The sequence below is a fragment of the Pan paniscus genome, chromosome 15, assembly GCF_029289425.2.
Source record: "Pan paniscus chromosome 15, NHGRI_mPanPan1-v2.0_pri, whole genome shotgun sequence".
NCBI lineage: Eukaryota > Metazoa > Chordata > Mammalia > Primates > Hominidae > Pan > Pan paniscus.
The window spans coordinates 53,090,908-53,103,886 of NC_073264.2; the positions used below are offsets into that span (position 1 = coordinate 53,090,908).

At 38.6% G+C, this 12,979-nt stretch overlaps 1 protein-coding gene across 4 annotated transcripts in view; it reads left to right on the forward strand.

Moving 5' to 3' along the window:
- The window catches only part of GNG2 (G protein subunit gamma 2), a 143,820-nt gene extending 131,104 nt beyond the window's left edge, over positions 1 to 12,716 (forward strand). For all 4 annotated transcript variants that reach the window (XM_057299696.1, XM_055097583.1, XM_014347576.4 and 1 more), the window contains one exon: positions 9,477 to 12,716. In XM_057299696.1, coding sequence (XP_057155679.1) covers positions 9,477 to 9,605 — 129 coding nt within the window. In that variant the 3' untranslated portion in view covers positions 9,606 to 12,716. The remainder of the gene's footprint in view (positions 1 to 9,476) is intronic.
- The last annotated feature ends 263 nt before the right edge of the window (positions 12,717 to 12,979 follow it).

A 12,979-nucleotide genomic window follows, 5' to 3' on the forward strand; every position in this document is an offset into this window, starting at 1 on the left:
GGATGCTGGATAGCAGGATTTCAGCAATTGCTAATCTGGGGAGATCCTTGCTGTGATCAAAAGTGAAGTCCTTCACTTGTGCAGTAGATCCCACCTCTCTAACCAAGAAACCTCCTCCAGCAGTTTATTCTTCCACCTTCTGTCTATCCTGCATCATCAGTTTTTGATTCTCTACATCATTTCCATTATCATACAAACATGGTGTTATTTCTCCATCTTAAATAAAATTTGATTTTTTTCTCAATCCCTCCACTTCCCCTTCTAGCAACGGCCTCAATTGTTTACATTTTTTGCAGTGTGACTTTGAAAAAAGTATCTATATCCACCATCTCTAATTTCTCTTTTCCTTTTCTTTTGCAAAGTCATTTTTATTCTGGAAGTAATCTCAGAGTTACAGAAGAGTTGCATGTATGGTGCAAACAATTTTGTTTTCTCCTGAGCCAGTTGAGAATAAGTTGTCAAAAGATGTCCTGTCACCTCTGAATACTGTAATGTGTATTTTCTACAAGTAAGGACATTCTTCTACATACTCATAATACAATCATCAGAATCAGGAAATTAACACTGACTCATTACTACCTTCTAATCCTGAGATCCCATTTAAGTATGCAAATCATCCCAGTAATGTCCCTTTTAGCGAGAGGACCAAGTTCAGAATCATTTATTGCATTGAGTTGTCCTGTCTGGCACAGTTCTTTAGACTTCCGTGACCTTCATGACCTTGACACTTTTGGAGATTATAGGCCATTTATTTTTTAGAATGTCACTCAGTTTGGGTTTTTCAGATAATTATAATTAAATTCAGGTAACAAAACTTTGGCATTCATATCATAGAACTAATGGAGTATCCATTTCATTGTATTCTATTGGTGGGATGTTATCTCAAATTGTTACTGACTGGTAATGTTAAGTTTCACTACCTGACTAATGTGTTTTCCAGATTTCTCCACACAAACCTATTTGTTTTCTTTTTGAAGTTAAAAAGTATTTGGAATTTGGGAAGGAATTTCCTCTTTTATTCAGTGGTGTACAGTCTGCTACTATCATCATGTATTTTGATGTTTCCGTTGGCACAGACTGAAAGTGGTTATTGTGTCCTTTTGGCATGCTGCCCTCATTCTTTGAGCTCTTTCTCAGTTTTTGGCACAGAAAGATGTTCTAAGCTCCCCTTGTTTTCCCTGCCCCAGTCCTGGAATCATCCTTTTTTCCAAAGAGCACTGGTTCCTGGTTCCTTTGAGAATGGTATTTAGAAACCAAGATCTAGATGCCAAATGTGCTCACTGCTGAAGTGTTGCTGCCCCCAGGACCTCTCAGTGGATAGAGCTAGATAATACAGTCATACAATCAGTCTGTCTCTCTCTCTTCCATCCCCCCCCCATTTATATTTGTTTCTATATCTGTATGTATGTGTATATGTAACCATAAGTTCTCACTGACACCACCAATTCCTACCCTACACTGCAGGGTTCATTCCAGTTTTCTACTTTCCGTATTTGTAACTCCCTTCACCTGCAGTGAGACACCTGGCTCCCCTTATCCTTGTTTGGTCACTGTCTTGTAGGGAACCAAGCTTCCACTCCATGGCCTCCTCTCCCCACATGGATGCCTTGCACATTCATTCAGGTTCCTATACTCCTTACCAGGCTGGACCCTGCGTAGATGTTCTCCTTATCCTACTTCAGCTCTGATATCCCATCATGAGTCCCTGAGCTAATGTAAAATCCTAACTTGCTTGGTCCTACCTAATCATTTTAAGATTGAATTGTCCAGGAAGAAGAAGGAGCAGAAGGCCCATTTACTCTTAAACCCATTCCAATGAGGCTTTCACACCCACCATTCCACTGAAGCTTCTCTCATCAAGATCACCAATGACTCCAGACTGCTAAATTTAATAGTTACCAGTTTTCATCTTATTTGATGTCTTGGCAGCATTTGACATGATTGATGACTCATTGTGCCTTGAAACACTTTCTTTATTTGCCTCTTAGTAATGCCTACTTTCACAGGCTACTCCTTTTAATTCTCCTCTAGTTTGTCTTAGGCTCTCCAACTTATTACATTCAAGGGTCCTAGGGTTCATTCATTACTCAGCTCTACTTTCTTGGTGATCTTGTTAGTTCCCAAGGCTTAGTGTACCGTCTCTAGGACCTTGATTACCGAATTTATAGCTCTAGCCCAATTATTTATCTCAAACTCCAGCATCATACATCTCACTAATAGACTTTTCAATTTCAATCTGTCTAAAACTGCATTCTTGATCTTCACCCCCAAAAGCCTGTTGCCATAGCCCTACCCAGCTCAACTGACAGCAAGTTCATTTTTCATTTGCTTGGTCCAAAAACTTAGAGTTATTCTTAATTTTCCTTTTTTATTCATACTGTGCATCTAATCCATTAGAAAATCCTGGTGATTCTACATTCAAATGCTATTTATCCAGAATTAGACTACTTTGTACCACCTCCGCTGCTATTACTCTATTCTGAATCCCTGTTGCCCTTCACTTTGATAAAGCAGTAGCCTCCAGGGTAGTCTCTGCTTCTACCCTTGACTCCCATAGAGTACTGTTCACAACACAGCATTCTGAGTGCTTCGTTAGAATGTAAGTCAATGGGCCACCATTTATTTTATTGTAACTTTCATTTTGTAAGTTTCTACCAAAAGATTGATTATTTTCTTAATTAAGCTTAACTATTGCAACCTGTTCCCCAGACCCCTCCCTACCATCACCAACACACTCTCTCAATCCCCTTTACCCTGATCTACTTCTTTATTTTCTTATGAACTTACTACCTTCCAACATTCTCTATATAACCACTATGTTTCATTGCCTATTCTCACCATTCTCCCACTCAAATACCATATAAGCAATGTGATTATGCTGTGCATTGGTGTCATTTGATTTATCTTTCTTCATTTGGGGTTTCTTGAGTTACTTGAACCTGTGGATTTGCAGTTTTCATTAAATTTGGAAATTTTTCAGCCATTATATCTTCAAATATTTTTTCTTTATCTTTCACTCCCCATATCTCTCTGCTTCTTTAGGGACTCCAATTATATGTGTATTAAGTCATTTGAAGTTGTCTCCTATCTCAGTGTGTTTTGTTCATTTTTTTTTTCAGTCTATTTTCTCTCTGCACTTCATTTTGGATAGTTTCTATTGCTATCTTCAAGTTCACTAATCTTTCTTCTACAGTGGCTAATCTGCTAATTTTATTCATTGTATTTTTCACCTCATTGTATTTTTTCATCTCTACATATTTGATTTGTGCCTTTTTATATCTTCCATATGTCTTTTTATCATGTGTTGATTTATCCTACCTTCTTGATCATGTGGACAATATTAACAATTGTTATTTTAACAATATTCGTGTCTATAAATCTGCTAATTCTATTCATTGTATTTTTCATCTCATTGTATTTTTTCATGTCTACATATTTGATTTGTGCCTTTTTATATCTTCTGTATGTCTTTTTATCATGTGTTGATTTATTCTACCTTCTTGATCATGTGGACGATATTAACAATTGTTAAAATAACAATTGTTTAAAAATAACAATTGTTACTTTTGTTAAAGTATTTAACAATTGTTAAAATAACAGTTAAGTTACTTGGAAACATTTTGATCTATTCAAGACTTACTTTTCAACTTTTCAACTTTGATAGGTGGGTCCACAACATTTAACCTGGGGCTATATGGCATCACTAATGAAGTAATAACCTTGTTAGGACTCTACTCAATGTCTTGTGTGCTGGGAAGCCTTTCTACTCTGGCCCTATGTGATCTCCAGGATTGTTTTACTTGCTCCTTCCTGATATTCTTTGCATAGCCTCAAGTGGTTTTCTCCTATGCATGTGCCAATCAGTATTCGGCTAAAGACTCAAGATGAATCCTCCAGAGGCCTTAAGAGCTTTCTCTCCTCTAGTGTAATTCTTTCTTCTCTGCTATTCTCTCCTCAACTCAGGGAGATTGCTGAACTCTGTCTGGGTACTCCCTCCCTGTGCAGTGGCAGGCAGTAAGCTGGGGCAACTGTAGAATTTATCTTATCTCCCTTCTCTCAGGGATCACTCCTCTGTGCTGCCTATTGTCTAAAAGTTAAAAATTATTTCTTCATATATTCTGCCCAGTTTTTAATTTAAGGCAGGAGAGTTTAGTTGGCCCTTATTACTCCGTCATAGCCAAAATTGGAAGTATAGAATGCTGTATAAACTCTACAGGGACAAGCATCTTTGTATATTTTGTTCCCTGATTATTGCAAGTATCCAGACTACACCTGGCATATTTGATGCTCAGTAAATATTCGTTGCATGAAATATCTGTTGAAGAAGATTATGTTTGAGAACTCCTTCAGCAATTACTATGAGTGTTGAATATGTGTCTGGCACTGATTATACAGTAGTAAATAACACAGGTGTGGTTCCTGCCTTCGTGGAGCCCAGAGCCTAAAGGGAAAGGCAAATATTAAATGGCAAATAAACAAACGATGTCCGTAATTATAAACTGTGACAGCAATTTATAATTTCTGTGAAAGAGAAGAATGTGAGAAAGTACTCTGAGAGAAAATAATCAGGAAAGTCACTGTGGATGAGGCGATCAGTGAAGGTTCTACAAAGAGGTGGTATTTCTGCTGACTTCTGAAGGAAGACGATAAGCCAACCCATTGAGGAGATGAAGAGAACAATATTCTAGGATACTGAATATGTGACACTCTGAGGCAAAAAAGAACTTGGAGCTTTCAAAAAGTAAAGGAGATATTTGAGAGGGAAGAATGCTACAACATGAAATTGGAGAGAGGGGGAGGCCCAAAACATGCAATACCCACAGGCTGTTTTACAAAGTTTTGGTTTTCTACAAATTACAATGAGAAGTTATTGAAGGTTTTAAATAGGAGAATGATAGGAATCCACTTGTATTTTTAAAATATCTTTCTAGCTACAGTATGGAGAATACTACTCCTGCATAGTTATGAACACAGGAAGTCATTTAAAACTGAGATAATTAAACATTTTTGTGCTCTTGACTCATTTGTCTGTCTGCTCAAGCCTATGGTCTCCTTCTTAGAATCATGTTTTTCAATTACAAAAGAAACTAATTATATTGACATGAGGGTCATTAGAATATTTTTGTAAAACATTTTAAATAATATTCTTTAAAATATTTAAAATATCAATTTTTAAAAATATATGTGATGTAGTTATACATAGGTACTCCTTTGTTAACTGATTATGTAAGATCTAATAGCTCTACAATCATAAGGTGGATGAACAGAAATGCAATGTTGAGGTGTCTGCAATGAATATAATGTGATTGAAAGTATCTGGTATCTATCAGTGGCCAAGTCACATGTACTGCTAGGGCTACTGCAGTGTGTTGTCTATATTTATAATGAGAGGAAATGTTAAATTTCCATTTGAGGTTAGTGAAAAATAAAGATGTAAATTTTTTGTATTATTTGAAGTTCACATACCACCCCCCGAATTCGATCTGTGGAACCCTGGGGTAATCCAAATTAATTGCCTTTATTTACAAAGTTATTTTAGTAATCACAAAGAGAGAAGACTGCAGTATGAACTGGGGCAGCTGCAATAGATATAACAGGAAGGGAGCCAGATTTGAGATATCTTTGGAGGAAGAATCAACAGGACAGAAAAGGGAGAGATTTTCTGGAGTTATTGGGGAGATCTTCATGGAAGAAGTAGGCATAGGAATGTAGAAGAAGCTGTGTGCAAAATGTTAGCAGGGATTGTCAGAAAGCAGAAAGATCTGCTAGGCACACGATTGCTGTGACTCATTATAAGGCAAAGGACAAGGAAGACAGCCACAGGTTAGAAAGGAGGAATGTTCATGAAGATTAAGTCAGGGACATTGAGACTCACAACTCAGTAGCTCAGGAGCTGTGGGACCTGGGGCAAACACTTAATGAAGCCTCCACTTCACATATTTAAGATGAGAATGATAATAGCTTGTGACCCATAATGTTGTTGTAAGGATTAAATAAGATACCGTATGTAAAGTGGTTAGCACAGTTCTGACACATAGCAAGGGCTGATAAATATTAGCAATTATTCTAATTACTGCTGGGATTCTGACACTGTTGGAGCATTGCCCACAGGAGATTGCAATCTTGTTGAGGAAACAAGATAAAACACATAATATATTTTAAGAAGGAAACCATTCAGAATCAAATGTTCAAATATAAAGATATGAGCAGCTCTAAGTTATTAAATTTTCCTAGTATAGTACTTCCTGTATCATAAAAAGATTTTTAATATTCATGCTACATAGTTGTATGTGAGTGTTGCAAACGGGTAGGGATGAACGGTGCTGCTTCTCTTCGTAACAAATGAGTTTTAGATATCACTGATTTACAGTCTCCACTGCCTAACAGCTAAGCTCCTGTTTGGTGTAACAATGACTATCGCTCAAACAAGAAGAAAGAACGAAGAAAAAAAGTGATCTCAATTCAGTCTGAAAGTCTGTCCTTTGTTTTCATGTGGGAGAGCTAAGACATAAACAGGCTGTTTCCTTTCATTTTGTCATAGAAGCATTTCATAAAGAATTTCAATTTCAACCTTTGGAACAAAGCCCACATTCGAGTAGTTTATATGCAGATGGCTGTGGCTTAATGGCAACACATTCGAGTTCAAGTTCTTTTTCTGCTGTGTGCTTTGCTCTATGATATTGAACAACTTATATAATCTGCTGAGCCTCAATTTTTCATCTATAAAAAGAGGATAATAATTCTTACCTCAGGATTACTGTGAAGATCAAAAGAGGAAATTTAACTCAATGTCTGGAACAAAATAAGTATAAAATAAAAATATTTTTATAAGTACTGTAATGTCTATTAAAAAGTGAGACTGATTTTTACATACATATCATGTATTGGGTTGACTAGTGTCCCCTAAAATTTATGCCCACCTGGAATCTTAGAATGTGACCTTACTTGGAAATAGGGTATTTGTAGATGTAATCAAATTAAGAGGAATCATACTGGATTAGGGTAACTCTAACTGGTGAGATGGGAAATTTGGACACACAGAGAGGAGAATGCCACATAAAGACACAGACACTCAGGAGAGAATTCCATGTGAAAATAGAGACAGAGATTGGAGTGATATGTCTATAAGCCAAGGGATACCACAGATTGCCAGCAACCACCAGGCACTAGGAGAGAAGCATGGAACAGATTCTCGCTCAGAGCCTCCAGAAGGGACCAACAATGCTGATGCCTTGATTTCAAACTGCTAGTCTCTAACAGAATAAATTTCTATTGGTTTAAGTTACCCAGTTTGTGATGACTTGTTCAAGACAGCCAGAGGAAACAAATACACAAACCAATACCTGTACCTCTTTGTGTCAATTAGGGTTGGCTAGATGTTGTGGTAGTAACAGAAGGTGCCCTACCCTTCATTCTTAGGGGTTTGCAATAGCACAGGCACACTTCTCACTCCTACCACATGTCAATCATAAATCAGCTGCCACTCCACACCATGTCACCTTCATCAGGGATGCTGGCAGATGGAGCAGCCTCTGTCTGGAATGTTGCTTCTATCTGTTCTGTGGCAAAGGGAACAGAGACCCCAAAAATTCAATGGTTTATGGGATGAGAAGAGGAAACTGATTTCTCTACCCAACCAGTAAATCATAAAGTTGAAGTAGCCTTAAGTAACAAAGGCCAGGCACAGTGACTTACACCTGTAATCCCAGGACTCCGGAAGGTGAGGCGGGAGGATGGCTTGAGGTCAGGCGTTCAAGACCAGCGTGGGCAAAATAGCAAGAAAATTTTTGAAAAACCAGCTAGGCATGGTGGCATGCACCTGTAGTCCCAGCTACTCGGGAGGCTGAGGCAGGAGTGACAAAGGTTTAATCAACTCAGCCCTGGGACAAGAAACAAATCAAGGGTATTGCCACTATGCCATTTGTTAAAACCTCTGCATCAATTAAGAGGGTTCCTCATAAATTATTTCAGTTGGACGAAGTGGTATAGAGGAAGGGACATGGCAAACTGTGCATTGGCTCCTAAAGTTTCTGCCCATAATTGATCCACATAAATTCTGCTCACATCTCTCTGGCCAGAGCAAGCTTATGTCACTGGGCAAGTCTGATGTCATCATGTGGGCATGTATGTCCCACTTGTAGGAAGGGGCAGTGACTATCTTTAGTAATAATATAATTCACCCAAATCTTAAATTAGATTATCCTTTCAGTAGTTACTTGAAAGGCGTTCATAGTAGTACAGTGGTGTTGCTTTCATGTGGAAATGTGTTATTTTATGTAAAAAATTTGACCCCAAATGGCATTCCCCAGGTTGATCATTTACCTAGTCCCCAGATGTAGCTATAGATGACTTTTAGTTTATTTCCTGAAACTAAATCCACCCTCTAATGTAGTAAAAATTTCCTCTGGTGAAGATGGTTGAAGGAAGGTACTACAGGGAACTTGTAACAAGCAGCTACAAATATGTTGTAAGAAATGACAGCATCGCCAGAATCAGTGACGGCCTCCCAGTGAAACATCACTAAAGGGCACAATGCTTGGTTAAAGTCACAGGTATAAATTTTAATATATATGAAGTATAAAAATATGTTCTATATAGTGTGTGTATACATAGATATATCTCCTGATGCATCTGCTTAAAAAGGGAAATTGACATGGTTTTAGGCATCCCTAGCACAATTCCTGAAGCAGAGAGTCACGACTACAAAATGATAATAATGGCTAGCCTGTGTGGAAAGCTTGCTATGTGCCAGACACTAAATGATTTACAGGGATTTTTTCATTTAACCCTTGTTACCAGGGCTGGGACTAGGGTGGGGCAATGAGATATCGGAGCACAAAAGTGAAGGAGGGCCGGGCACAGTGGCTCACGTCTGTAATCCCAGCACTTTCGGAAGCCGAGACAGGTGGATCACATGAGTCCAGGAGTTCAAGACCAGCCTGGCCAACGTGGTGAAACCTTGTCTCTACCAAAAGTACAAAAAATTAGCCAGGCACCATGGCACACACCTGTAGTCCCAGCTACTAGGGTGGCTGAGGCAAGATAATTGCTTGAACCCAGGAGGCAGAGGTTGCAGTGAGCCAAGATCAAGCCACTGCACTCCAGCCTGGGCAACAGAGCGAGACTGCATCTCAAAAAAAAAAAAAAAAAAAAAAAAAATGAAGGAGACAGCCACCTGCGGGGCTATGGAAGTGCAGGGTTGACACCTGCATGCCCCTGCCAGCGAGTGCCTCCTTCTGTTCTGCACCCTAAGTGCCTCACTCACCTTAACCTAGTCCCAGACTTGCTGGCAACAATCCTGTGAGGTCAGTGTCATCCACTTTCTTCTTTGCAGATGAGGAAGCAGGAGCTTTTAGAGGCTGAGTATCTTGCTTCATGGAGCAAGGATTTGATGCCAGGACATTGGGCTCTAAAGCCTTGGGCCTTGACTGACTGTACCAGACTCCAGTGTTGGTTGTTTTTGTCTCCCTTTCCAGGTGTCCAAGGCAGCTGCAGATTTGATGGCCTACTGTGAAGCACATGCCAAGGAAGACCCCCTCCTGACCCCTGTTCCGGCTTCAGAAAACCCGTTTAGGGAGAAGAAGTTTTTCTGTGCCATCCTTTAAGTCTTTGAGAGGGGCCTGAAGAGCCTCCGGGCTCCTGGGACATTGATGTAGAGTTTTTAGCAAAGTGGGCACCTTTCTAGTCCACGGCATTTGAAGAGAGCGAGGAGAACCATTCTGGAAACTCCAGGCTATGCATGTTTAAAGATCTGGTCCCCTTTATGAGAACGCAAGCCGATCCACATCCTGAGTTAAGAGATCTGATTCTGACGAACTGCCTGGAGGAGGGGAATATATAAAAATAAAATTGGTGTCACTTCTTTTCTGCTATCCCCCAGTCCCCCCCCAAAATCCTCATGTTTCTGCTTCATATTTTAAAAAATAACAATTAAAACAGACAGCTGTACTGAGGTAAGATATGTGTGACCTTCTTGGAATGAATATTGTCTTTAGAATACCCTTTGATAAGCTGAGATGTCCCGTGTAGATGCAATTCGGTTTAATGGCATTGATGTATAGTCACTGTGCCTTTCTTTTTCTTTCTTCCTTCTCCTCTACCCCTCCTTCCACCCCTCCCCATTAGAGTAGTGTGGAGATAAGGCTGGACTGGTCTATCAGATTGAACTCCAAGAATGATCAAACAAAATGTTTAGGGAGATGTTCCCCGTGGTGTATTCTCATGGTAACAACGACAAAAAATGCCGGTTGTCTGTGTTCTCTTTTCACTATTCCTAACATGTGTACATGATAGCTTTGATTCTGCAAGTAAAAGTAAATCCTGTGTTGTGACTGGTGCTTTCATATATTTGTGACAATTTTTGAGTAATATTGCATGAAAATGTCCCTATGTTACATCCATTCAGAAGTTTTGTTGTTTTACTCTAAAGCTGGGAAAGGAAATGAAAGGGAAAAGACCCTGGAGAGGAAAGAAAATCTCAGTATTTTGAAAATTGAGATTACTTCAGAGCCTTAGCCACACCTAAAATACCTCCTAGTTAATAGTGGTATAAATGCCTCTTCAATACGTTTTCCAGAATCCAAAGCATTTTGGTTTATCCAGGACCCAGGGCAGCACAGCTGTCACCAAGCAGGAGAGTTAAGCATTCACCATGAGCTGGGAAATGCTTTTGCCATGAGTATGAGCAAATTCCCTCTTTCCCTGAATCATGGATATTCTAGATTAAAAGAACATTTTTTGTGCTCTTAACAAGAAAACCATGGCCCTCCTTTGTTCAAGTATCAGAAGAAATAAACCCACAGCTCCAGAGAAGGTGACCATTCTCAGAACTCCAGCTATTCACTCTCCAGGGAGAAGGACCTCAAATCGCCACTCTTTGGGCGGCAGGTGCGGTCCCCACGGCCGGCTCTACCAGAAAGAGTTCTGGCTCTTTTGTCCACTGAGATGGTCTTGGTTTTTCACTTAACAAATTTTTTAATGGAATCTTTGTTTTTGTTCTCCATCTTGTTTGTTAGAGTCTCTCGGCCTTTATTTACAAATTCCTTGCAACTAGAGCGCTCCTTCCCCAAGATATGGTAGTGAGAGTAATTTTTCATTGTAGCTGTAGTCTCCATCAGTAACAGCAGGCCCTGGAAGCCTTGATCACCTTTTTCTGTGTCATTTTCAGTCAAAGAGGGCCTCTCTTACATCTTGTTTGCTTTCAAATCCCCAAATATCATCTCCATCTCCCAATTAATTTTATTCTCTCTTTCCTCTCTATTCGCTTTCTCCTGTTTTTTTTTTTTTTTAAAAAAAAAGCATGAAAAAGGAAGAGAAAAAGTTTGATATGCCAAGGACAGATTTTGAAACAGACTTGGTAAATGTTTTCCTTAGCTCCTTCATGGGCATGCTGGTGAAAGAATAAATACATCCAATTAAAGCTCATGCTGGGGTCGGGGAGAAGAGGATACTGAAACATTTGTGAAATGTATGAATGCACTTCTGTAACCAGATGCTTCTTTTCTTCTGTTCAAATTGTGGGGTTTTTGTTACAGTTAGGACGCCCATGAAGATTTAGGGGTGAAAAAAACAGCAGAGTATTTATTAAACTACAGCATTGTACAATTAGCTTAGTAACATTATGGAATAAGCTAAAACATATCACAGTTTTTACATGGGCCAAAACACGAATTGAGTATGTGGTCACATGAAAACAAGCATGAATGAATAAAACACTCTTTGGTGGTGACTGAGGCATCACTAGAAGGCCCAGACGATTTCCACTATTCACAGCATTTCCTTTTCTCAGAAGGACTCTTTATATTTCCATGTAAATCTAGATCTTTGGAGCAATTAAGATGGAATTACAATTTCTAGGGAGCATTTTAAGGAAAATGTTTTGGCTTTTTCATAATTTTATGTCTTACAGTATGGAATTATAATACGAAAATCTTTATATGAGTTTTGGCTTCTTGGTATTTGTACTTATTCAGGGGAAAAAGTCTTTCGATTACTTATGCCTCTAAAGAGTTTAATTTCTTGAGAAATTCAACAGTCATTTTCACCAGCATAATTTTATCTTAAGGAATAACTAGTAGGAAAGGTCAGCTTAATTATTTAAGGCCCTAGTTTCTACATATAATATATTCGATAGTAATGAAAATCTGCCATGGAATTAACTAATAAGTAGTAACAATAAACTTCATATTTAGAATGCAAAGTCTATAAAGAACAATTTTACATGATCCTCAATATCAACTCCAGTTTAAAAAGTGTTATTTTTAAAACATTTGAAACCAAGTACTGTTTAATTTCAATCAGAAGATGCAAATAAATACTTTGATCTATGTCTGATTTTGCTAATAATATTTGAAGGAGATTGCCTACCAAGGACAAAACAATAAATTTAAAAATCAAACGATTTCTCCATACGCTCATAGTCACATACGGAATTTTGAGAAAATAAAGCATGCTGTCTTTAGGAATTTTTATACTTCTTTGTCTTTCTTCCTAAATATTTGCTTCTAGCTGCTCTTGGCAATGATGAATTGTTATGTATGCATTAATGTTTTGCAGCCCAAAAGTTGTTCACATTTTTCCTATATAAGATCTGTGGAGTGTGTGTTTCAAAGAGAGAACTACAGAAATGTTAAAGCAGGAAAACCTGAATGTGATGTGCACATTTTCATCCCACATGGACAATGTATGTGTTTTAATAAATGGAATTTTCAGATTCATTTCATATGCAGTCAGTTTCATTGTGAAGGCCACTGATTCTGTGGCCAATTTGAGAAGGATCTGATGGTATGAATGGATGAGGAAATAGGAATCCATTGATTTTCTTTAGGATTTTGTTAATAGAGATGTCCGAAAGAAGAAAAAACTCACTTGACACTCTAAAAGCATTTCTTACTATGTCTGTACATCTTGGGTACGGCCTTTGGGGACAGAGAAAGGTGGGGGCTGTGAGGAGAGCCCAGGGCTCTGATAGGGTGGAGTA